Source organism: Setaria italica, chromosome VI (assembly GCF_000263155.2).
Source record: "Setaria italica strain Yugu1 chromosome VI, Setaria_italica_v2.0, whole genome shotgun sequence".
Lineage (NCBI taxonomy): Eukaryota > Viridiplantae > Streptophyta > Magnoliopsida > Poales > Poaceae > Setaria > Setaria italica.
Genome location: NC_028455.1, coordinates 22,566,161 through 22,586,573, shown reverse-complemented (window position 1 = coordinate 22,586,573; position 20,413 = coordinate 22,566,161). Strand labels below are relative to the sequence as shown.

The following is a 20,413-nucleotide window of genomic DNA, read 5'->3' as shown; positions in this document are numbered from 1 at the left end:
AGTGCTCTTGGATGCATGCAGACAAAAAAGTACAAGCTTCCAATTCCTAACCTCTCTAGCTTGGTTAAGTTTATTCTTAGGGTGATGTAAATTCGGTACCCAAAAGCCTGAGGATTAGTGTTATGTGTTTGGAAATTGGGACTGCTACATATGATACCTCGGAAAAGGATGGTTGGTTCAACGGTGGTGGAGATGGCTGGGCGAGACGACGAGGTGGTGGAGGTCCGGAGGATAGCCAATGGCTCACTATAACAGGATAACTGTTTAATCTATTTTAATGACAATCATTTGGTTAAAAATGCAGGTGCGAGAGAGAGTGAAATACCATGTACCACTATGTAAGATACAATTAAAGAAGATACCATCATAGGAGACGTCAGAACAAAACGCGTCTCCAATAAGTCATAGGAGACGCGTGTTAATAACCCGCGTCTCCTATGAGTCTGCCGAAAACTCTCATAGCTCACCTGCACTCCTATGTACCAACATATGAGACGCATTTTAACAAGCCGCGTCTCCTATGAGTTGGTTAGTCATTAGAGACGCACATTATTAATACACGTCTTCTTTGTGACGCGGATTTGCCAAAACACGTCTCTTATGAGGGTCACATTAAAGATGCGTTGGAGATAAAAATTTAGAGATGCGAAAAAATCATGTTTCCTTTGACTCTTAACCCACATCTCCTTCGAAGACGCCTTACGTGGTGTACGATATCATAGTGTACGATAGAAATGGACCATTCATTATTATCGTGAAAGAGTATTTGTGCATTGCCCAAATATGCGTCGTTTCATCATGTTTGTGCACCGAGCATGCATTACAATATTTCAACTTTTTTTACTTGAGTGAGAAGATATTATTGTTTATTTCTGGCCACTAACTTTTCCTTGACACGATTTATTTTCGCATTCTGCCGTACATGCACAAACTACAACAACTAGATAATTGCTTATGTTGACTAACGAGGAAGAGGGGTAGCAAAGCTGACGTGCTCTAACCGGTGAGAAAATTTGGAGAGAAATTTTTTAAGAAAAAAGAAACAAAGGGAATATTTACATTCTATATACCTTTTCAGAATACAATAAAAAGCTATTTCAAAACGACCGGACAAGTGACAAAAAGAAACAGTGAAATGTTGTAGCTACAACAAATTTCTAGAGGTGCCGGTGAGCCGAAAATCAGGGAGATGCTCCAACCATGTGAGCTGCTCAACATCGTCGCGACACATCCCACACTGACAGTCCATTCCTTCACGGTAGTGTACGCATCGCAGGTTTGACCTACATCTGCACGCGCACGTACCGTCGCACGTGTGGCCTATCTTGCGTACGTGCTACTTAATCCCATACGTGCCCCCCGAACGCGATCCACTCCGGCCTGGCGCGTGCGCCACGACCGCTCCGGCCGCGAGCGCCATGCACGACGCCGTCGTGGCCGCGGTCCACCACGCCCTCTTCGCCGGCGCCACCGCGGTGCTCCTCGCGCTGGCCGTCGCGCTCTTCCTGCTCTGGCGCAAGCGGCGTGCGGCAGCCGCGAGAGGAGCCGACGCCGACCTTGCCGCGGCCCACTCTGGCTCTGCGGCCGTGGCGACGACGGCGCCTCTCCAGGTGGTCCCGCTCGCTGACGTCGATCGCGCCACCGACGGGTTCCACCCGAGCCGGGTCATCGGGCAGGGGAGGCACTTCGCCGTGTACGCGGCGGCGCCCGGGATCGCCGCCAAGCGCATGCACCCGCACCTCGTCCTCGGGGACCCCGGCGGGCGGCGGTTCCCCGCCGCCGTCCGCTCGCTCGCCGTGCCGCCTCATCCCAACCTCGCGGCAATCGTCGGCCTCTCCGAGGGCCCCGGCGAGCGAGTCCTCCTCGTCGAGCGAGCCCCCGTCGGCGCCGTCGGCCTCGACAGGCTCCTCGCCCGGGACGACGACGCGCGCCACGTCCCCACGACGCTGCCGTGGCGCCAGCGCGCCGCGGTCGCCGCCGGCGCCGCGCGCGGGCTGGCGCACCTGCACGCTCACGGCGTGGTCCACGGCCGCGTGCGGCCGTGCAACGTTCTCGTGAGCTCGTCCGCCGCCGGCGGGAGGCTCGCGGTCAGGCTCACCGACTACGGGCTCGCCGGCTTCCTCGACCGCCGCGACGACGCCCGCGCGGAGGACGACGTGTACATGCTCGGCGCGGTGCTGCTGGAGCTGCTCACCGGGCGGCGCTGGGACGGCGGCCGGCTGGCGGACTGGGCCCTGCCGCGCATACGCGGCGGCGCCAGCGTGGAGGTGCTCGACGTGGCGCGCGCCGGCGCGCCGGCCGACAAGGCGGAGGCGCGGCTGCTGGCGCGGGCGGCCAGGGTGGCGCTGGCGTGCGTGGGCAACGACGGGAGGAGCCGTCCGGGGATGGCGGAGGTGTCGGCCATCCTCAGCGACGTGGAAGCCGCGTACCGTCGCCGCGACGGCGCACCGGCGGGTGAGGACGACGAACCCGACGACGGCGGCGAGGGGCGTCTCAGTGGATGCCTTCTTGGCCCCAGCAGGAGCGTCCACAAGGCGGACATGCTGCTCCGGCCTCCCGTGTGAATGAAAACCCCATAGACGTTGAATTCTCTGGGGAAGTGACCAACTGATTACTACCGGTAACTTGCTAGGGTAGTAGGAAAATGTTCTTGTCTCATGTACAACTTTCAGAAGCTTCTTGTTTTGTTTTGTAAAAAGTACAGTTACTGCTTAGATCATGAGTAGAATGTACAGCTGATTCCAAATTGATCCAGTGTTTTTTTCGATGTCGACCCTGTTCGGAACTCAGAATTTCTTCCAACAACTACAAACATTTCCTGCGAATTGTGGTAAAATTCCGCATCATCAAGGACAAGTAACCAACAAACCTCTGATCGTTTTGCGCCATGATTCTTAATTTGGGAGGGAGGGCTGAGGAGACGCCATTGATGATCATGGGAGCTTTCATCCATGTTTAGCACGCCGTTGACTCACTGTTCATCCATCACTGGTGTCCGTTGACGGCAAGCTGAATAGTTCAAGAGTTAGCAGGTGCTTGCCAGAGACTTTGGTGCCTTGTGCCGTGGGCTAGCGCTCGTGTGGAAGCCATGCATTTCTCTGTCAGATTTGGCAGATAGGATTGCCTGCCGTATACTCAATCCCAGCCCGAATAAATGCAATCTCCTGTACTGCCGATCGTTTGCCCTCGTGACCTTTTTAACATGGAGACGCAAAGGTTTCAGCAATTATGTTTGGAAGAAGTTTTTTTTAAAAGGTGCAGAGCTGCCGATTATATTAAAAAGAAGATGAAACATTTGGAAGAAGGCAATAGCTGAGGAATATTAGAAAATAGTAGTCAAATTTATAGAATTGTGAAACTATGTGAGCCTCTCAGCCACCGGTAGCCACACTAGGAGCTCTATGTCAAATTGGCACTTGTATAGCCGATAAATTTAGATCGAGCCCGCTGATGATATTCAATGAAAAATCACATATATTTTCATATCATCTCAGGTAGAGATGACCATTATGTGAAAATTGTACTGCACTTGGGAGATATGTGTTTGTCAAACTATTTTTCATTTGAAGTCATGCCTAAAATTTAGCTACAAAAGTTCTCGTTGGTCAAGTGGCTAGGAAGTTCAGATATAATAGTTTAGCAACTTTTTTGGCATCTAAACAACTTTTCAATTGAAAAGGCGCTTAAATATAAAGATGTGGATCTAGAGTTGTGGGCTTGTGGCATCCATTTAGTCTGGTTCAATCTTTTCGATTTCAGCCCACAATTCAGGATCGATCATCCTGGTTTCAACCCAAAAATCAGGATTTCATTGTCCTGACAGTTGTGTCCTGTTTGGGGCTTTAGGGGATGTAGCGTTTTTTTTATAAGGTCATGTAGGATCAGGATTTCATTGTCCTGACAGTTGGGCCCTGTTTGGGGCTTTAGGGGATGTAGCGGTTTTTTTTTATAAGGTCAGGTAGCACAGTAGCAGTTCTGTTTTGGCCTTTGGGTTTGTCAAATTAGGGTACAAATTAGTTTGTCCTAAACGCTATAGATTTAAAAGTAAAAAGGTATGGCTAAGTGGAAAGTAATTCTCAATTACGGTGCATATACTGTACACGTTACCTGATAATATCCTTGCATAATAAACCTTTGGGTAAATGTGTTATGAAGGAAAATGAGTAAAGAAAGGGGTCTTAAGAAAGAAAGCATCGCGAACTTAAAGCTCAGGTCTTCACTAACTTCCATGTAAATTTTGTACTAGCTCAGGATGAGTTAGCCCAGGATGAGTTAGTACACCCTAGTGACATCATAGATGAATCATTGCAATATCATGGAAAAAGGTCAGCTCTATTGACTATTGAATGAAACTTATCAAAGTTCACCTAACGACAACTAGTCAAGAAAGCAGCAGTGAAAAAAGAACTCCAACGAACACTTAAGATATGCAAAAAATTGATGATACACCCGGCAGTTTCGATGAAAGCAATCCTGACCCTTGATATCAATTGGATTCCATGTGATCTTGTCCTAACTATTCGTATTATATTTGTATTTATATCTTTTATTGGTTGTATGTTTGTATTTATATCTTTTATTGGTTGTATATGAACCGAATAGGACATATGACCAAGAATCTTGGCAGTAGGACAAGACATAAAGCTATAGTGGTACATAGGTGCCATGAGGTACACCTTTTCTATTAACTTTTTAACTCACATCCCCACCCACATATAGGTTTCATGCATTTAATATTTGAAAATTCGGAAAAGAGTTGTTGCATATGGTGATTTCAAAAATAAAAAAACACATACTTTTACATATAGTCATTTAATAATGATGTGAATGCCTGCGTCTCTATTGTGCGATTAAAAAAACAATTGTGATGTACATAGTGGTAGCAGGGTACCCATTCCCCTTGTACACAATTGTACCGGTGTTATTTGCCCTTCAATTAGACAAGTTGTTTATCTATACCCTTAGGCCAGCTCTAGTGTTGCTCAAAATCGATTTGTAGCTCAATAAATCGAACTGAGCACACAATAGCCATCGAACCATGCATGTTAGAAGTAAAATCGCATTCCGCATATGAGTCAAACCGAGCTGAATAAACAATGAGCTACCGTGCTATAAGCAGATACCCAGGCTCTTCACGGCAAACCAATAGCTGACACGTAGAGAGAGAAACATTGCTTTATTTTGTTCTATCAACTCTAATTGAGTGGCGGGACCCACATACCAAAGCATGCAATGCGAACATCAAATTTCCTGACACGCTTTTCACCTGTTAGAGCAAAATTGATTTGACACTGGAGCTGACCTTACTGTTTAGGCGCACATACCACATTCTCTATCTCCAATCCTATATAATATTGTACACTTAATGTACACTATTGTATCAAATGCATAACATTGCACACCCTATGTATCGTTGTTTAAATAAGATGCACACACACCGTGTACCATATTTTTGAAAACACAGATAAAGGAATAACATTCATAGCTGAAAGGAAAAAAATAAAAAATACAAATAAGAGTAGAGAAAAAAACTACCGAGTCATGCAAACATCGCGTGGATGGCCAGAAGAAAAAAAATCCATCTCACTAAAGAAACAATTTTGTGCAAGCTTAAAGGCAGTACAATATTTTTTTCTCCCACCATTGCTGCAATTTTTCCATCAATTTTTCACCGAAGTAGAATAACTCGATCATTAAAAAAATCAGTACTCAATTTTTCCATCGATTCACCATTCAGCTAGCACGAGCAGTACACATGGAAGCTACAAGCACAAAGCAGAGGGAAGGCAGAGCCATTCACACATCACGTATCGGAGCTATTTCTGAACCAAATCAGCATGAACATTTCACAAAAAAATACTAGATAAATGAGAGGCCCAGGAGCTTAAAAAAAACACCCACCCTTATGCACCCACCATCTCCTCGTTGTCCGCTGCCTTGCGAACCGACAGATAGCTCAACGGTGGGCGCTTCCGTCGTGGACACCACCCGCCCGGCTCGAACCCGGTGCGTAAAAAAAAACCCTCGCTGGCGCAGCCAAGGTTCGGGATTTTTTCACGGCCGGAAGCCGGTTAAACTTTCTCTTAGGCCTCGTTTGGATCATTGGAATTGAATTCCATCCTAATAATTATAATTTAGACACAAATTAATTAAGCTAATATAATTGTATGTGGAATATAGTTGTATATTATAGTTGGTGATATGGGAGAGATACTTGTATGCTGCACTTCTACTATAGAGAAGCGAGTCTAAGAGCGTGCTATAAGAATTGAATTCCATTCTAATAACCAATCAATTTCCATCTCTCACCCCATGAATTTAAGATAGGCTTATATCTAAACTTTGGAAAGTTGTGGAATGCCACATTTTCAACATAAATTAGCCTACTTCATAAATAGATTCCAATTCCTTGGACCCAAACGCGGCCTTAATGAAAAATCGTGGGGCGGTCTTCCCCCGGCCACGTTTTTTTTTTTATCTGCTGCCTCGCTCTTTGCTTCTTGAGCTTGTGCAGACGAGGTTATTGGGGTAACTCTCTTGGCCGCTATGTTGCTTAACAACCTCACCTTGACCGTCAGTGACGTCGAGAACCTGGGAGAACGCGGCCGCCGCGCTGCTCAACGTCGTCGTGGCCTGCGGAGAACAGCCACCATCCCCACAACACTCCCCGTACTTCACGCGCGAGGTCTCGGCCTGGAGCTCCGGCCGTGCCCCAACGTGCCGTCCGCATGACCTCGCCCGGGGGTCCCCGGTGGACCGCCGTCACTCGCTCGCGGCGGAGGCCCTCCGCTCCCGTGCGCGCTTAGGTCGAGCAACGTGAGCTCGGCGATCTTCTCGGCTGGCACGGACTTGTTGGCGTAGTCCGGGAGCACGCCCGGTGCCGCGGACTCGGCGATGCACTGCCGGCCCCGCTTTGCCTCAGACGCGGCGCTGCCGTTGTCCACACGCGGCTCGCGCAGCATCGGCGCCGGCACCGGCACCGGCCCACGCGCCGGTCCTCGCTGCCGCAGCCGGCCGCCAACGCGCAACCACGGCTCGGGCGGCCGCGCCTCGCCGCCCTCGCGCCGCGCTGAGGTCGAGAAGGCGCTCACATGCCTGCACCGCGGGACTCCGTGGAGCTAGCCCACTCCCAGTCCCACGACAGGCTGCTCTTGGACATTGCCACGGACGCTCGCGACTACGAGCATCGAGGCCCCCCTCCGACGGCCGAGGCGCAGGCCGCCGCTCGGAGGAGGAGCGGGAGTTGCTAGTGGAGCGGGAGCCGTAGCTGAAGCAGCAGAGCCACCCTTTCTTGTTTGAATAAATGGGATACTTTGAAATAATAAAGAAGTAATTAAGAGCATAATTTCAAAGTTTGAAATAAAAGAATAACCAAAACATTTCCTTACACTTTATTCTGACCACCGAAAAACCAGTGTCCAACCACCCAAACAAGACTCGGGTTTGGCACCCTACATACAATTAAGCCCCAAACTTGAGTCATCAAGAAAAAAATAAACCAGAAACTTGGATAGATCCAACTCTAAATCCTGGCATCGCATAGGTTGGCCCCAGAATAACACTTTGATCCTGAAAATGTTACTGAACTCCCTTTGCAAATGCATATACATTAAAAAATTTCTACTGAGCTGCATTTTCCAATAAAAACAGGAATAAAAAAGTAAGTGCACTTCACATGGAAAAATAGAACAAAATTGCATGTGTTACCTTGCCAATGGTTTTTTTGGACGATATCTTATGTCGTTGGGTATAAAATCTGAAAGCATATTTATGACACAAAACGGCAATAATTATTTTTTTAGAGCTCCTATGACAACAACATAGCGTAAAAAGGGGCCGAAACAGAAGCCCATTTTCCTTTACGTGTCCTCCTCGGTGTGGATCCCCCAAAAACTCTCGTGGAGTGATGGGGCCTGATGGGTACCAGAGCTGGCAGGCCGCCCTCCAATCCGTACTTCGCGGCCGGACCTGAGGAGGCCACTGTGCCACGACTCAACGGCCCAATAAGCGCCCTCGATCCCCGCGAAGCCTGCGGCGCCGAGAAGCGCGTAGAGCGCGACGGCGGCGGCACCCCGGCGCGCTTTGGCTAGGCCGCCGCAGGTGGCGGCGCCGGCGGTGGAGCTCCAGTATGCAGCGCTCATCTAAGTAGCACGGTAGGTAATTACCAGAGGAGGTTTAAAACCATGTTTTTGGAAATAACTCTTAAAGAGTTTTGCAAAAAATTTGAAGTTGATCCCTATATTCATATTTTTTTTCGAAACTAGAGTTTGTGGAGCCCGAGATGTTTGGCTTGGAGATCTGCAACCGAAGCTATATATTTTTTTAAAAAAAAGTTAGATAAACTTAGGAGGAGCTAGGTGATTTTTCATTAAAGTGCACGACCACACCTCCCACGCTGTATCATGGAGTAGTTCTAAATAGGACATAATAGGCTTTTAGGATATATTTTTATGATAAGCAGACTATACAAACTTGAGCTCGTAGGCTACGTAATCCGGGTGACTTTGGATAGGCAGACTAGCTGCACCGCCAAACTTAAAAGCTCGTAGGCTACATAATGCGGATCTAGCTGGTATGAACAGTGAGTGCCATGTGAGCACGAAATGTTCTTTCATATTTTTTTGGGTGGGGGGATTTGACCTAATCACCGTAATGGTCAATTATACGATGTACTCAAATAGGCTTGTGCCTTTTGAGTGCAAGCAAACACATGGTGGTACACACAGGGCGTGACATAACGGGTCCGTGGCCTCCTATATACCCGCTATCGAACAACATTTTTGTTTATTTCACGATTTGTATTATTATAGAATTTGTGGCCGGCCATTCTGAATTGCAGATTTGCTTTAATCTCGCAAGGTTTGCATCAGGGAACACATCCACGTTTCATCCAGGAGCTTTAGTTTAACCCTTTGTGTGTTACCAAGGATGCATTATTAGAGCTTTCAACTACGGATAGAAAGCCAGAAAGGAATTTGACACCGCGAGGATGTACCAAGGAAATGTCAGTCTGCTTTTGGTAAAACAAAAAAAAACAAGAAAAAGAAATGCTACTCTGCTGTTGTGCTTGATTAAGATTTGTGCGCATTGGTTGAATCGTTGATGGTTTCACCTAGCTAATTAACTTGGATTAAGTAATCCCATTACGTTTAATTTTATGCTATTTCTTGGATGACGGAATCGAGTGGAGCTGCTACCGGTTGGATCCTATCCTGGAGGATCCGGAAACCCGTCGAGCAATTACATCTCCCGGCGTTTCTTCGAAGCAAGATCAACAAATTTTGCTTGCCGTGCTCGCAGTCTTTGGGCCCGAGCGACAAGCCTCGCCGTCAGTACCACGACAGCAACGCTAAATGCAAAACTCATAAGCAACCAGGAGCCCATGACCCAGCCACTAGCAAGTAGCACCCACAAAATCCAAATAAAACCGCAAACCACAAGCCACAAAGATCTCACGTCCTCTACAGACTACAGAACTCCAAGAAACAGCATCAAAATGCGAGACACCTGCAGAGAAGAGCTACAACGAAGCCTTCAAGCCTAGAGCACAAGAACAGAGGAGAGGAGAGGCGATGAAGCTGGAGAAGGGGTCCCTGGACCTGGTGCTGGTCCCCTGCGGCCTGGTGGTGATGCTTAGCTACCACCTGCTCCTCCTCTACCGCATCCTCCGGCACCCCAGCACCACCATCATCGGCTACGAGAACCACAACAAGGCGGCCTGGGTGCGGCGCATGGTCCGGGCTTCCCCGGACGAGACATCGCTGGCGCTGAGCGTCATCTCCAGCAGCATCTCGGCGTCCGCCAACCTGGCCTCCCTCTCCATCGCGCTGGGCTCCCTCATCGGCGCCTGGATTAGCAGCACCACCAAGGTGTTCATGACGGGGCTCGTCTACGGCGACCGCAGCCAGGGCACGGCCGCCGTCAAGTACATCTCGCTCCTCGTCTGCTTCCTCGCCTCCTTCACCTGCTTCATCCACTCGGCCAGGTACTACGTCCAGGCCAGCTTCCTCATCACCACCCTCGACTCCGACGTGCCGGCAGCCTACGTGCAGCACGCCGTCATCCGGGGCGGCAACTTCTGGTCCATGGGGCTCCGGGCGCTCTACTTCGCCACCACGCTGCTCATGTGGATCTTCGGCCCGATCCCGATGTTCACCTGCTCCCTGCTCATGGTGGTCATCCTCCACATGCTGGACACCAACTCCCTGCCCCTGCACCAGCACCAGTTCACAGTTAGGAAACGCCATGAGCAGCAGAGAGGTCTCAGTCTCACATCTGCTACGATTGCTGCAAGGCAGCCCAGTCCTCAGAATCCAATTCTCAGCAACCCAATCTTGTCACCTGTGACATTTTTCAGTTGATGGTGGAAATGTTTGTTACAAAACCTGAATGCAAGTGTGAATTTACACACTACAGTGTACATGGATGTTCAACTACAAAATTTTCATTACAAACATTGTTTCCCTAGGACAAATGCTACACAGAGAATTATGAATCAATGGTTTTCAAATCACGACATTGGCATCAAGTATTCTCTGAAAGTTTTATGGTTAGATACTGACTTGAGACAGTTCCAGTAGGATTTATCATATCCATACCACTTGTCAGAGTGAAAAACTTCATGTCGAGTATGGAAATGGTTCGCACAGGTTCCCAGGTATCTTTTGCTAGTCTCTATAGAAGCACAGTCGGGACATTGGGGTCATTTGTATTGGACTCAGCAGGTTTCTTCTTGCCTCGCTTCTTGAGCTTCTTTTTGAACCTGAATTGTTCTTTCATGTTCTTCTCCCATGTTTTCTTGTGCTTGTTGTAAATGAACATCGCAGCTCGGGCATCCTCAATCTGTAAGAGCATCAATAGTGGCCATGCAAGTAATCATGAGCAGAAGTGACATCAAGATGGAAGTGTTAGGCTGTTGACAAATCAGTAATCATGTTTATAGTATCACATACGGGGCAGTGTTCACTCTGTTGTATTTTAGCACCAAGTACTTCATTGGCAAGATCCTTCAATGACCGCCTCTTTCTCTCCCTAGTGAATTGAAATTCACACGTCAATACAGTTAGGGTAACCATAGCAAAAAAATAATTAGGTCACAGAAGATGCTCAGACTATCTAACCTTCGGAAAATTTCATATTCTGATGTATCCCGAGTGTCCTTCTTTGGGTGGCTTAGTAGCAAAACCTGGAAAATATGAATTAAATTAGACAAGGACATAGGGTCCATAAAGAATGGAGTTACAGCCACCAACCTTAAGATCATTGTGCAGTGCATGCCCAACAAGAATTCTTCCTTTAATCAGCTCAGCTACTTCCTTCTGCACAACCCAGAATTCTTTGGCTGCAGTAACATAAGACAGTTGCATAACCCACATAGATCACCATCACCTCTCTACAGTAACAAAATATCATAAAGTGATAACTGACAATGTAGTGACATCTCTACCTTTATTCATGTGCTTAGGTCTAATCCCACTAATGCGTGTGCGGTAATCCACAATTCGCTCCACTGTTCGAACGTATTCATCATACACGACATTGCCAAAAGAATTAACCTGACAAAAAGCATATTAAGATTAGATGATGATATTTCAAAGGCAGGAATGCATGTGCATTGCCCAAATGTTTGGGAATTTCAAACAAACTTCATCAAATACATATGTTGCATTGCAAATACTACAGAAACTTATATATCAGGTACTACATAATGTTGAACAAAAAAAAGTCCAGAATGTTTGGTTCCCTTGTACAGCATTGCTACTGCTCCAGAATCTTTCTTGTTGGAGGAGCAAGTTTGCCAGTTTGGCTCTTCCTCCCTTGCTACAACAGTAAGGAAACATTTTCCCGCTCTTCCTAAAGCAAGGCTAGGTAAACCTACACTTACAATTTTCCATCAAACTTAAGCATGTAATTCACAAACTTCAAGAATAACCTTCACAGCTTGAAGCCTTGAACCATTTACAACACATCAAACTCTCTAAGTGTTTCAAATCACCAGAGGACATCATAAAGAACCCACACGATAACTTTTGTGCACCTATCCTATAAATAAATGTTATTGATTCTACATGGAGCATTAACTCCAGATCCAGGGATATAGAAAATCAAGTATACAAATATCACTAAAACATTGTATGATTTTTTTTTAATTATGTACACATTCTATTGTATTATGTCAAATCCTGAGATTCATGCAAGAACTAGATCACTAGTAACAACACTAAAACATTATCTTATAGCATCGTCATGGAAGTAGCAAGTAGCCACAGAAAACAATTTAATAGATAAAACCACATTATAAGGGGAAAGGGCCATATTGCACTACTCAATTGCTGAACACTGCCTAAATAAAGCTAATATATATGCTACTTTATTAGCATAATTCTGAGCTTAACATCAGGTAAATAAAAAAGCAGTAGAAACTCCCAAATGATAGGAAATTACTTTATGGTACTGCCAAACCTAAATATAAGCTAATCATGTTTTTGAAACAAATACCTGCATGATACCAGTGTCAAATGCAAGCTTGTAACAACCACTTTCATGAAACCACAAGAATGTCAATCCGTCTAAGTCATGGAATTATTGAAACCACCATATTCTTAAACCAGACATCTATGAATAACCACCCTCCAACTGTAGATTACCCTAATCAACCTCACAATATCTCCACATCTAACAAAATCCAGCTACAACATAGTTGCAAATTTCATTCCATTGACAAAGCATACTGTTACTACACATAGTAAATAAATAAACATGAAAATTGAAGTAAAAATGGTGCTTACCAAGGTGACCCTGCCGAGGGCACTCTTGCTGCCATCGGAACCTACCCCGACCATCTCGCAGTCAATAGCCACCGCCTTCGTCAAGCTGCCACCCCGAATCGCCATTCCCAAATCAGGAAGTAAAAAACCAAACATCTAAAAAAACTGGCAATCCGAGCATCTCGCTGCGCGGGCACGCTCACCTGGCATCGTCGGAGGTAGGCTCGAGCTTCACCACCGCCTCAGGGGGCGGAGACGGCTCCGCGGGCGCCCGGGAGGGCGACGGAGGGCCGGAGTCATGCTTGCGCTTGCCGAGGTGGGTGGCGGCGGGGCGTTGGGGGAGCTTGGACTGGAGCTGCGCCCAGTTAGGGTTCAGGGCGGAGGGGCCGGCTGCTTTGGGCTTGGGCTTCCGCTTCCTCTTCGGGTTGCGGCCGGGGTTTGCTGCTGTGGCCGACGGTGAGGACAACGGCGGCGCAGCTTCTGCCGCCATGGATGATTGCGGCGCGGGAGGACTGCAGATGGAGGGTTTTCTGTGCGAGGGTTTTCTTTTGTTTTGTTCTCTTTTTTTTTAGGAGGGGGTTTTCAGGCTCAAAACAGCGTCACTATGTTTTCTTGCTTATGCTCAATTTTTAAATGGACAAGCTAATCTTTCGGGTTGCTTTTTCTTTAAAAAAAACTAAATTTCAGATTTATCAACATTTTTTCATGTCTTTTACAACATCGGTGTTTAAAATCAGATCAATGTTCAAACAAGACAAGCATGATAAACAGAGTTGGCAAGACAAGACTTGAGTTAAAAATATACTTATTGGCAAATAGGCTTGGCGTGATGGCGGTCAAGGGTGGCGCAGCGAGATGGCAGATGCGCCAAGAATCATGGGTGTTGGTAGGAAAGGGAAGAGTGGGAGAGTATCGTCAACGGAACCCGATAGAGCTGGTTTAATGCGTCGAGAATTGATCCCTTGAAAAAATAGGAGAAAAAACTGACATGTTTTTATAGCATCTCCTATATTTTCATATTAGGTTTTGAGTCCTTGTAGATTACTGCTGCAGTGGTGAAGCGTTAAATGTAGTAATTGTTGGCTATGGAGGGCATACAATGGTGGCTCCATGAGCGGGTGCAAAACCCATTCGTTGCCCCTCCAAATATTTAGATATCTCATTGCTGACAGTACATCACATCTCGCCGGCGTTTATCGACATCTTCATTCGTTCATGCGATTCATTTTTTTTCAGTACGGGATCCAAATGTTCTTTTGCACAATATCAAAAGAGTATTTGGCGCACATCATTTCAAATAAACTATCGACGGATCTCAACAACTCAACAAGGAAGATGCGATGGTGCAGACGTGCACTGGTCTACTTTACACCACTTTAAGCTACAGAACTAAGCAGATTTCTGAGCTTAATTGGCTCCTACCGTAAATTTGTATGCCACTAGTTAAAACTGATAAACCTCTTACCAATCTGCTCAAGAACATCAGTCTTCCCCGGATGCCAATGCATAATCAGCTCTTAAGACACTGAAACAAGCCATCTGTCCACTCCATGGAAAGCCCAAAGGAGCTTGTCTGCCTGACTTGTGATTTACTTTCCTTTAGAATGTTAGATCCTCTTAATTCTGAAGCTGCAGCAGTGCTTGCAACTCCAAACACAGGAACTTTACAATTATGCAGCCTCCCACCCACTCAGACATCGAAAATTTGCCTGGGGAGAGACCCAACACATCTTTTCCTAAAAGTTCTCAGCTCTTACAAAATGAAGTGCTATTAAAAGATCCCTCCATATCTGCAAGATTACATGATTTCAGCTTGACCTACATCAATTATCGTACAAGGGGTAGTCTAGAAAAGCATATTTCAAAGCAGGATGAACTTTAGTCTCCCTGTTCCCAAAAACTTTCAGCACTCGCTTCAGCTTCTGATTCTAGATAATGAGCCAACCTTGAGCTATCCATCCAAAAGACATATATGGTTTCCGTCACCAAACTAACTGCAATCAGAGGCCACTTCAGACATTCCTTCCTGTAAATAGCATTCTGACATTTCTAGCTGACTAAAATGTGCTAGAGATCAAAAAACCATCTCAACCTGGCTAGGGTGACACAGACTGTCAATGGCATGGATCAGTTTCCTCCTTGGACCTACAGCAACAAGGCCCATTTCTTTCAGCTGGGTCATTGTAAGGGAAACTAGCTGGTACATCCCCAGCTTTTCACTGTCCAATATGCCAACAAACCATCCAAGACCACGATAAAAAAGCCAATTCCTCAGTCCTCCAAAACAAGCAACACGACTCTCAAGGAGCCGGGCTCGCATTATCTTATTCGCAACAGGTGAAGAAATAACTGGCATCCTTGGATCATCCATGATTCCAGAAGAATTTGTCACTTTCCCACTGCCTTGATGAAACAGTCCTTCAACAGCCTGACATCCACCTTCAGTCCATTCTGACTTTACAACAGGGGCAGCAGGACACTGTGGCGGTATGTCACCCACGATCCTTGGAACATCTTTTTGAACTGTACTTCCAGAACCCTCTACTTGAAATTTCTCACTAATGCCATCTTCTGGAGGGAAATCCTTGGGTGTCTTGGCAATCAGCTGCTTAGGGTGCTTCTTTCTGGCAGCATTCCAGTCTCTCTTGCTCTGTGTTAAGGTAGAATGTTTAGAACTTACTGTGGGCCTATCTGATTCAGGGTTTGCAGCATCTGGTGTTGGTGGAGGAATTAATATGGTGATCCGCTGTTTCTTGACTATCACCCAGTCATCATCCTCATCAATGCTGTTCCTTGAACTTGACGGATCAGTGGAAACCTCTGTAGGTGGCTTCTCATCATAAACACCAGACATGGCTAGTGAAGTGTTCATGAACTGCCTTTTATGCACACAATACAAAACCTCCTTAGTGTTTACAAGACTACCTAATAAGATTTGAAAAGAAACAACTCGATGTTATTATTTTTTTTTTGCATTTTGTGCTGAATTGAAAGTAAAATGATAACAAAATCTATATAATGGAATACGTATACAGTTACCAAAGTATCAAACAATATACATTAAAAATAAGGGAGGACAGGGTGACAGTAAAGAGTATGACATAGTGATTCAAGGGTCAAGACAACAAGAATGTATAAACTGTGCTTAGGTGAAGAATAAGGATATAATTAACCAATTATAAAAGTTCAATTTCAGCAAACATATATCTTTAGTGGCTACAATTTGTAACATAAACTTTCCATTTCAGTCAGCCTTCCCACAATAGTTAATCCTACACATAATCAGCCAAGTTTTCATTAACTAAACTGACAAACCAATTTGTACCTTTATGCCATACCATTATTTTTTTACTAGCATTGCATTAACTGCTTCGTTGTGTGTGTGCGTGTAACGGTGAAAATCCTTTTGCATCATTTCACATACACAACAGCCTTATGAGCCACAATCACCTAGGAATGAGGGACCCATAATAGGATCCAACAAGAATGGTATCCATTGTATCCAACACACAGTCACCAAACTCATAGGTTGAAAAGGTACAAAATTAACAAGTATGACAAATGAAGCGACAAAACACGCAAACAAGCAATGAAGTGAACTGCTACCCTACTAGACATGGCTGGCCCACAATTGCAAAATGAGCCACTTGAGCTTGATAAGAGAATAAATAAACTTTGTTTACTATATTTTTCATCTTTATTATGAGTTGATTACTTCCAAAGGGAAAAAAACAAAACATATCTTAGAAATTGGGAATAGATGATAACATGAGCATGTTGCCCCAAAGGCACTGTTGCATCTGATTAGTTAAACATCCAAGGATATGTTTCCAAGATAAATCTAAAATGCACGCATGGAGAGAAAAGAGTTTATTATTGGCCAGGTTGAGCTGAGAGATTGGTTTGATTCTTCAGTCCATTTCGCCCAGCTCTGGATTACTATGACTTAAATATATAAACTTTTGGTTAAGTGTCGATCCATGAAACCCAACGGTACTAAATTGATACTCGATTTCTCAAAGCTCTCATCACATATTCACATACATCCATAGAGACAGGGCGGCCACAGTATAGGACATAGGTGTATACACATGTACATTCGATAATTTGCGCACAAAAAATCGAAGATCGTAGGTATTATACATGTAGATAACTGTAACCGGGTCAGATCCGAATGCAAATAGCTCATGTTAGGGTTTGGGGTGCTCCGTTTCGCAAAGGAGGAAGGGAAGGGAAGAGAAGGCTCGGGCATACCTGGAGCGTGCCCGTCGCCGGCGAAGGGCCGTGGCGAAGGTCGCCGCCTCTCACCCAGTAGTCGTCGCCAGGAAAGAAAGGGAGGCCAAAGACTCAAGAGACAGCCACAAAGGGAGAGGTGAACAGGAGAGAGGTGGATGGAGATGAGGAGGATGGGTGGTATACTCGCATCGCACAGACTAGTGACGCGCAGCCCGTATCGATGCCCAGTTACTTTGTTATGGATCTATATCGCTGCGGATCGATAAAAGTTTAAACGAATAGTAAGACTTTGATACAAACTCCTAAAGAAGTTTAGTAGTGTACTAGCCCTTAAATTGCTCCGTGACTGTTTGGATGGACTACTAATCGTTAGGATCTTAGAGGAAAAATATCATTTTTACTCCCCAATTACTCCTCTAAACTACCTGAATTGTTCACGTCATTAATGCATGCGAGGGCAATAGGGGTAAAGGGGGACTTGGGGACCACTTTTAGAAGAAATAGGATCCATTAGTACCCCTTAGAGCAACTCCAAGAGACCGCTAATCTTCCCCCCAATACCTTCTTTAGGGGAAAAAAGAGAAAAAAAGAACTCCAACAGTCCACCTAAAACTCCCCAAAAAATTGGGGACGCGAAAAAAACACCTCTCTTCCTGCAAATATTCGCGACTCCCGTGTTCCCCCAATCCGCCCCCGACCTCTTTCCCGCGGGCGTTTTTTTTTCCGGGCGCGCGCTCGGCGACGACACAGCGGCTCGGCAACAGCCACCGGCGGCACCGAGGACGAGGAGGGCTCCGCCTCGGGGTTCGGCGCGGGGTTGGGTCTCGACGACGGTGGGCTCGGGATGTTGGCCGCGGAGGCGGCGCTAGAGCTGGAGGAGCGGGAGATGCCGCCCTGCCCGCCGAGCGTGCGAGCTTGAGGACTGCGGCATCGCCGCCACATCCGGTAGCTTCTTCTCCTTCGCCACGCAATGGGTGGCCGGGCCGAGCTAGAGAGCGCGCGATGGTTGCGCTCGAACTGGGGTCCTCACGCAGCCGCAGACGAGAAAGCGAATCAGCGGAGGAGAAGGCCTCTGGCGCCTGCTCTTGTCCGGGGGCCGTCCGTGGTGGTGCCAGGCCTTGGACGAGGGGAGAGACCGAGTGCTAGTTGATTCACGCTATGCGCGCGCGGCGACGGGTCAGGCACTAGCAAATAAGCGATGGCGAGGTCCCGATTTCAGGCAGGCGCGCTGGGGTCTCCAAGGACAAGCACCTGAGTCTCCGCCGTCAACATTCTGAAACTGCAGATGAGAATAAACATACAGAAGCAGTGGAGGCCACCACTACCGCAAAGGATGATGATGCAGTAGAAAAGAGACATCAAGACCCAAGAACATCAGAGATCTATAGTTCCGCTGAGCCTGGAGACGAAGTGGAGAAACCTGGAAGGGACTTGTGATTCTGCGTTTGAGATTGCTGCGGCTCTGACTAGCGATTAGATGAGCTTTGCGTATGTGCCAACAGTTGTAGAGAATTGTAGTTTTGAGCCTTTAGATGTTCAGTTAGGATAGTGGTACCGTTAGTAGAATGAAATATGGGACATTGTTATTCCACAGTAGAATGAAATATTTGGTGAACAATAGGATACTGGTTGCCAAATTATCGATACAAGTGAGATCCTTAAGCGTCGTTCTTAGATTGGCGTTTGTATTTTTCCTTCTTAAGTTGATGCTTTGCCGATCGGAAAAGAAGAGGGAGAGATCGAGCGGAGAGAAAGGAGCAGCTCGGAGAACAGAGGGAGAGATCGAGTGGAAAGCTCCGGCGGAGCAATAACGACGGAACCACATGGTGGATAAGATAATGGATCCAATTATGATGATGTGGCTTGTTTTGAATTATTGGGGTATAGTTTTTAGCGTTTTGCTGTGGGCTGATATGTTTTTAGGGAAAAATTTTTTTAGCATTCCCCCAATACCTCATTTTGGGGAAGAATTTTTTGGGGAACTCTTGGAGTTGCTCTTAGTCCTCCTAATGAAAATGGTCCTCCTAAAATTTAGGAGTGCACTTTTAGAATCCATGTTTGGATGCACAAGTCCTAAAAGTGGACTCCTAATCTTTAGGATGGTGTATCCAAACAGGACCTAATTTGAGATGGATGAAAAATAGTTGGATAATGTTATAATATCATGGTATATTATCGAAATTCATCGAACGTGAATAACAATTTCTTTTCACTTTCCAATAGTCAGAAAGATTCTAGATTGATTGCATGTGCCAACAAGATAGGACACATTTTCTCCCCCTTTTGGGTGTCACAGTATGTGGATAATTTGTTCACCATTTTAGCCTAAGAGCAAATACATCACTACACCTCAGCACTCTCATAGGTCGTCTCATGCAGTGTCACGTATGATTTTTTGCTGATGTGGAGAAGAGAGAGTGAGGAAAGAGAGGGATGTTGTTTCGCGAAACAACCGTCTCATAGGCTAGATTTTAGGACTACGAGACGACTACTCCACCATTGTACGGGGTGTTGTTGCCATGCAACTTATAATATTTCTGCAAAATAGTCAATTTCGTTCTCGAATTCTTGGCCTCGGGTCAACTTCATCTCCCAACTCTCAAAAGGTGAGACATTGAATTGGAATACTAGAGTTCGGACCAAACTGCACCTTTCGAGAGTTGGGGGATGAAGTTGACCTTAGCTCAAGAGTTTGAGGGGGACATTGGTTATTTTTCCTAATATTTTCTTTTTTCTATACACAAATTAAGGAAATAGAATTACTATGAGACAACTTCAAAAGACAACACATTGTATAGATTATTTGTTAAGTCATCTTAAGATTACGTGTCAATGCATGAGACCGCATATTAAACAACACCAATGTACTTGCCATAATCCCTCTGAAGTTCTATTGGGATTAATGCACATAACTCCTAGCATTAAACTTGGCATTGGAATTTGTAATCTGTGTGCATATGAATGAGCTCCCTCTAGTTCGAGGGACCCGAATAAGTAATGTTTGGATTAATCCCCTCCCAAAATTTATAAAGTTATTAGCCGTTCGGACAGATGAATAAATAAAAAAATATTTTCAAAAAAACTTGGCATTTGAATTTATCGGTTTAATTAAAATAAAATAGGTCAAACCCAATTAAATCGAACACGGGCTAGAAAACTCTGTTGTATAATTTTATGGTAGTTTTGGCCCTGTAGTGTAGTTTTATTAAATTTACACTTGAAATGTATTTATTTTACAAAAATAGTCCGTCATTTCGAAAGATTAAGGGAAAATCGCTCATTCACGGGGTGATTCTAGAGATTGTCCTTAGAAGGGGGAGAAAGTGTGCGGTGAAGGTGAATGGAACCTTTTTCGCTTGCAATCGTAGAAGTTATTGATCCCTGTTTAATTTGCAGAATCGAATTGGCTG

General features: G+C 45.8%; 4 protein-coding genes across 6 annotated transcripts; 2 read left to right on the top strand and 2 right to left on the bottom strand.

Moving 5' to 3' along the window:
• The first annotated feature begins 1,418 nt into the window (after positions 1-1,418).
• LOC101755458 (leucine-rich repeat receptor protein kinase EMS1) lies at positions 1,419-2,564 on the top strand. Its single transcript, XM_004973265.2, has one exon. It carries the CDS (start codon positions 1,419-1,421, stop codon positions 2,562-2,564), a length of 1,146 nt encoding a protein of 381 aa, XP_004973322.1.
• Positions 2,565-9,369: 6,805 nt separating this feature from the next.
• On the top strand, positions 9,370-10,516 carry LOC101754636. The gene has a single exon (XM_004973263.4). The coding sequence runs from the start codon at positions 9,573-9,575 to the stop codon at positions 10,359-10,361; it is 789 nt and encodes a 262-aa protein (XP_004973320.1). The 5' UTR covers positions 9,370-9,572; the 3' UTR covers positions 10,362-10,516.
• LOC101755051 (RNA exonuclease 4) lies at positions 10,069-13,328 on the bottom strand. Of its 2 annotated transcripts, XR_001393221.2 has the most exons (8): positions 12,971-13,328; positions 12,789-12,873; positions 11,447-11,555; positions 11,253-11,341; positions 11,121-11,185; positions 10,953-11,031; positions 10,599-10,842; positions 10,069-10,211 (listed from the first exon to the last, which is right to left on the bottom strand). XR_001393221.2 is itself a non-coding variant. In XM_004973264.4 (7 exons), exons 1-7 carry the CDS (start codon positions 13,255-13,257, stop codon positions 10,675-10,677), a joined length of 882 nt encoding a protein of 293 aa, XP_004973321.1. In that variant the 5' UTR covers positions 13,258-13,328; the 3' UTR covers positions 10,318-10,674. The 2 variants fall into 2 exon arrangements, 1 of the variants encoding a protein (XP_004973321.1); XM_004973264.4 differs by lacking the exon at positions 10,069-10,211 and having other exon boundaries at positions 10,318-10,842.
• Positions 13,329-14,284: 956 nt separating this feature from the next.
• LOC101754247 lies at positions 14,285-17,195 on the bottom strand. 2 transcript variants are annotated; one of them, XM_012846677.3, is made up of 2 exons: positions 17,022-17,195; positions 14,285-15,646 (listed from the first exon to the last, which is right to left on the bottom strand). In XM_012846677.3, exon 2 carries the CDS (start codon positions 15,637-15,639, stop codon positions 14,842-14,844), a length of 798 nt encoding a protein of 265 aa, XP_012702131.1. In that variant the 5' UTR covers positions 15,640-15,646; positions 17,022-17,195; the 3' UTR covers positions 14,285-14,841. The 2 variants fall into 2 exon arrangements, with proteins under 2 accessions (XP_012702131.1, XP_004973319.1); XM_004973262.4 differs by having other exon boundaries at positions 14,285-15,692; positions 17,022-17,191.
• Positions 17,196-20,413: the final 3,218 nt, after the last annotated feature.

What these genes read in the sequence shown, in the direction of transcription:
- LOC101754636 (XM_004973263.4), top strand. Translation starts at nt 9,573, where the DNA reads ATGAAGCTGGAGAAGGGGTCCCTGGACCTGGTGCTGGTCCCCTGCGGC.
- LOC101755458 (XM_004973265.2), top strand. Translation starts at nt 1,419, where the DNA reads ATGCACGACGCCGTCGTGGCCGCGGTCCACCACGCCCTCTTCGCCGGC.
- LOC101755051 (XM_004973264.4), bottom strand. Translation starts at nt 13,257, where the DNA reads ATGGCGGCAGAAGCTGCGCCGCCGTTGTCCTCACCGTCGGCCACAGCA. An exon ending in CCTACCTCCGACGATGCCAG is followed by an intron (nt 12,874 to 12,970) that starts GTGAGCGTGCCC and finishes TCGGGGTGGCAG; the next exon opens with CTTGACGAAGGCGGTGGCTA. An exon ending in CACTGCACAATGATCTTAAG is followed by an intron (nt 11,186 to 11,252) that starts GTTGGTGGCTGT and finishes CATATTTTCCAG; the next exon opens with GTTTTGCTACTAAGCCACCC.
- LOC101754247 (XM_012846677.3), bottom strand. Translation starts at nt 15,639, where the DNA reads ATGAACACTTCACTAGCCATGTCTGGTGTTTATGATGAGAAGCCACCT.